The sequence below is a fragment of the Olea europaea genome, unplaced genomic scaffold, assembly GCF_002742605.1.
Source record: "Olea europaea var. sylvestris unplaced genomic scaffold, O_europaea_v1 scaffold349, whole genome shotgun sequence".
Taxonomy (NCBI): domain Eukaryota; kingdom Viridiplantae; phylum Streptophyta; class Magnoliopsida; order Lamiales; family Oleaceae; genus Olea; species Olea europaea.
Genome location: NW_019254008.1, coordinates 665,445 through 669,617, shown reverse-complemented (window position 1 = coordinate 669,617; position 4,173 = coordinate 665,445). Strand labels below are relative to the sequence as shown.

The 4,173-nt window shown below is 46.7% G+C and overlaps 1 protein-coding gene across 1 annotated transcript; it reads left to right on the top strand.

The window, feature by feature from the left end:
- Positions 1 to 10: 10 nt before the first annotated feature.
- LOC111386289 lies at positions 11 to 1,224 on the top strand. Its single transcript, XM_023010751.1, has 2 exons — positions 11 to 461; positions 553 to 1,224. Exons 1-2 carry the CDS (start codon positions 81 to 83, stop codon positions 724 to 726), a joined length of 555 nt encoding a protein of 184 aa, XP_022866519.1. The 5' UTR covers positions 11 to 80; the 3' UTR covers positions 727 to 1,224.
- Positions 1,225 to 4,173: the final 2,949 nt, after the last annotated feature.

The window sequence follows — 4,173 nt, the reverse complement described above, 5'->3', positions numbered from 1 at the left end:
CCTTTTTGCCTTCCTCTTTACTGATCTGTCCTTGAACTTATAATTGTGCTCGTTCTAATGACTTGTTCTTTTTTGCAGAGATGACTTTTGATCCTTCAGCCCTCAGGCAGGCCGTGACCAAGAAGTCAAAGGCCCCTCAGACCCGAGCTCCAGGGCAGAAGAGGGGAAAGAAGAGAGCTCGGGACACGGAGAATATCAGGAGTGGCCCTGGCGAAACTTCTGCTCGAGGACATACCCCGACCACACAGGCCACGGAGACTCCTACCGGTCCACCTCGGTCACATCCTCGGCCAAGGAGTACTCCCGAGGTTGTTGACCTCGAGGATGATATACGACCTATGCCCTCTTTCCAAAACCAGGAGCCTGACTGGTGTCCTCTGGTGTCAAGCATCGTGGACAAGTACAGGAAGGACCTCGGTTTTGATGAGGGCATGAAGGCTTTGGAATCTCTTACTCTGAAGGTAAGCTCGCCCATTCTACTTTGTTTAAAATACAGGGTTTGAAAAGGTTTAAACGCTGTGATTATTTTAAGCTCGGGTTTATATGTTGTAGGCTTTGAGCATTGCCCGAGGCCTTTCTCTGAAGGGGAAAGATGAGGCCCAAAAGACTACTGAACTCGAGGACTCTTCTCGAGCACTGGAGAAGAGGATAGCTGACTTGGAGGCTGAACGGTTCCTTCTCCGGAAGGAGCTCGAGGATTCGAAAAATGATGCCCATAGAGCTTGAGAAGAGGCTGGAATTGCTAAGGCCGACGCTGAAGGTTTAAAGCTCGAGATCGAGCGTTTGAAGGCTGATTTTGAGACTCGCCTGGCTGAAGCTCGAGGGGTTGCGATCGAGGACTTTAAAATGTCCGAGGAGTTTAACGGCCTCAAGGGGGAGTATGCTATGGGCTCGTACTTCCATGCCTTCAAGGAAGCTCGGGCATTTTTGAGATCGAAGCCCGATGCTAATCCCGAGGATCTAAAGAACATCCCCGAGATTGCTGATACTCTCGAGCTGTCAGAGTCCGAGGAAACCGCCGAGGACCAAGAGGTCGATGTTGACGGCGAGGACGCGGTGGAGGAGCAGGGGAGCACAGCCTCGGGAGAAAGGGCCGAGGACTTAGATTAGTTTTTGTTTGTTTTTTGTATGATGATGGCCCTTCTGTTTTGTAATTTGAACATGTATTTTACTCGATGAAGTATTTTTCTTTTGCTGTGTTAATGTATCTCGATCATTCAAATAGCCCGAGGTTAGATGGTTTCTCGACGCCTAGAGTAGTGAAACACCTCGAGGACATAATTCGTGAAAATATTTCTGAATATTATAACGAACACAAATTCATCCCGAGGACTCAAACTGTAAAATATTTGGGAACATCATTGTTGACCCCGAGCATTAAACAAGTTACCTCGACGAGTAAAGAAGATTAATCATTTTCAACGACTAATTAATCATCTCGACGATTGAGAATAACTCAATTGTTAAACAAGTGATAATGCCGAGGACAGTATAGTTTTCTACACACTTAACACTCGACGATTAAGTTCAAGGGATGGTCGTCCCCGAGGAGTAGGGATAATTTGTGACCGACCTATGCACATGAGTTTATCCCGAGCTTTTATTTTCAGGCTTGGACAAAAGTACAAGGATATATGGTCGGGATATATGTCCTCGGTGTTTATACTTGTGCTGCACTATTGTGCTGATTATGAGCTCCAAGATTTTGGTGTTTGCTCGAGGCAAGGCTTGCTCGAGGGCAAGGCTTAAAAGGGCTTGCTCGAGGCCAAGGCATACATTTGCTTGTCAAAGACAAGGCTTAAAAGGGGCTTGCTCGAGGGCAAGGTTTAAATTGGCTTGTCAAGGACAATGCTTAAAAGGGGCTTGCTCGAGGGCAAGGCTTAATCGTCCCCGAGGAGTAGGGATAATTTGTGACCGACCTATGCACATGAGTTTATCCCGAGCTTTTATTTTCAGGCTTGGACAAAAGTACAAGGATATATGGTCGGGATATATGTCCTCGGTGTTTATACTTGTGCTGCACTATTGTGCTGATTATGAGCTCCAAGATTTTGGTGTTTGCTCGAGGCAAGGCTTGCTCGAGGGCAAGGCTTAAAAGGGCTTGCTCGAGGCCAAGGCATACATTTGCTTGTCAAAGACAAGGCTTAAAAGGGGCTTGCTCGAGGGCAAGGTTTAAATTGGCTTGTCAAGGACAAGGCTTAAAAGGGGCTTGCTCGAGGGCAAGGCTTAAATTGGCTTGTCAAGTACAAGGCTTAAAAGGGGGTTGCTCGAGGGCAAGGCTTAAATTGGCTCGTCAAAGACAAGGCTTAAAAGGGGCTTGCTCGAGGGCAATTAAGGCTTAGAGGGACTTGCTCGAGGGCAAGGCTTAAATTGGCTTGTCAAAGACAAGGCTTAAATTGGCTTGCTCGAGGGCAAGGCTTAAATTGGCTTGTCAAAGACAAGGCTTAAAGGGGCTTGCTTGAGGGCAAGGCTTATATTGGCTTGTCAAAGACAAGGCTTAAAGGGGCTTGCTTGTGGGCAAGGCTTAAATTGGTTGTTATACCCGATGTTTGGATTTATTAATTGTTTGGACTGGACTTGGATTTATATTGTATCCAAGCTGCCTACGTACCCAAACGGGATCAAGCCGAACGTAGTTCATTACAAAAGAGAACGGAAAACATGCATGGGCACGCAGGCACGCTAAACTAGAAATAAAATGTAAGAAAAGAAAATCTCCTAAAAGGCGTCGGGAATTTTACTTGTAATATACTTTTAGATTATCGGCATTCCAGGGCCTCGGAAGAGGTCTACCCGAAGTGTCTCTTAGGCTGTATGCTCCTTTGCGAACCTGTCGTATGACCTCAAAGGGCCCTTCCCAGATGGGCCCGAGCTTCCCTGGGGGGTGGCCTGCTGCTTCCGCCCTCCTCAAGACCAAATCGTCAGCTCTGAACCTTCGAGCCTTAACTTTGCTATTAAAATGGTTTGCTGTCTTAGTTTGGTAAGAGGCCACCTTTATAGCGGCTTGCTCCCGTACTTCTTCCAAGAGATCAAGGTGTTCAGTTGTATGCTCCGAAGTTTCTAGCACGAGCCTCCTATGGCTTGGCAATCTAACTTCCACTGGGACCATTGCTTCAATGCCATAGGCTAACATAAAAGGGGTTTCTTCTGTGATTGTCCTATGAGTTGTTGTCCTATGAGTTGTTCTATACGTCCAAAGTATAGAAGGCAGCTCGTCGGACCAAGAACCTCTAGCATCGCTTATTCTTGTTCGGAGGTCTTGCAATATGATTCGATTTGTTACCTCGGCTAGACCGTTGCTCTGAGGATGCGAAACTGATGTCAGACGGTGATCAATTCCAAGGTTTGAGCAAAAGTTTCTAAACTGTTGGTTGTCAAATTGCCTGTCATTGTCGGTGATGAGGACCTTTGGTATCCCAAACCTGCAAATGATAGACCTCCAAGTGAAGGCTCTTAGCTTGGGCTCCGATATTGTGGCGAGAGGTACGGCCTCTACCCATTTTGTGAAGTACTCTACTGCTACAGCAACGAACTTTAACTGACCTCTTGCCACAGGGAAGGGGCCGAGGATGTCAACTCCCCATTGTTCAAATGGGGCCGAACAGTTAATGTTGGTGAGGTCTTCGGCTGGTGAATGGATAACATTACCAAACCTCTGGCACCTATCACATCTCTTAACATATTCTGAGGCATCTTTCTTCATAGTTGGCCAATAGTACCCATATCGTATGAGTTCAAAGGCTAGAGCCCTTGCTCCTTGATGATTCCCGCATACAACTTCATGAATTTCAGCAAGGGCCTAGGATGATTCTGATGGTCTGAGGCACCTTAGGTATGGAAAAATAATACTTCTGCGAAAGAGGACACCGCTGATCATGCAGTACCTAGGAGCTCGGGCTCTGATGCTTCTGGCCAACCTGGCATCGCTTGGTAGACTTCCATTTGTGATGAATTCTATGATCGGGTCCATCCAGGAGGGTTCGTTGTCAATGTCCATGATGTCTTGGATTTGACTGATGCTGGGTTCTGTGATGATTTTAATGTGAACCGTTCTGTCAAGGCCGTCTACCCCCATAAACATAAGCCTGGATAGTGCATCGGCTTTTCCGTTGTCCTTTCGAGCAATTTTTGTAATTTCACAGCTCTTGAATTTTCGCTGAAGATCCTGAACCT

Coding starts and splice junctions, on each gene's coding strand:
- LOC111386289 (XM_023010751.1), top strand. CDS start 81: ATGACTTTTGATCCTTCAGCCCTCAGGCAGGCCGTGACCAAGAAGTCA. Junction 462..552: donor TGGAATCTCTTACTCTGAAG/GTAAGCTCGCCC, acceptor TATATGTTGTAG/GCTTTGAGCATTGCCCGAGG.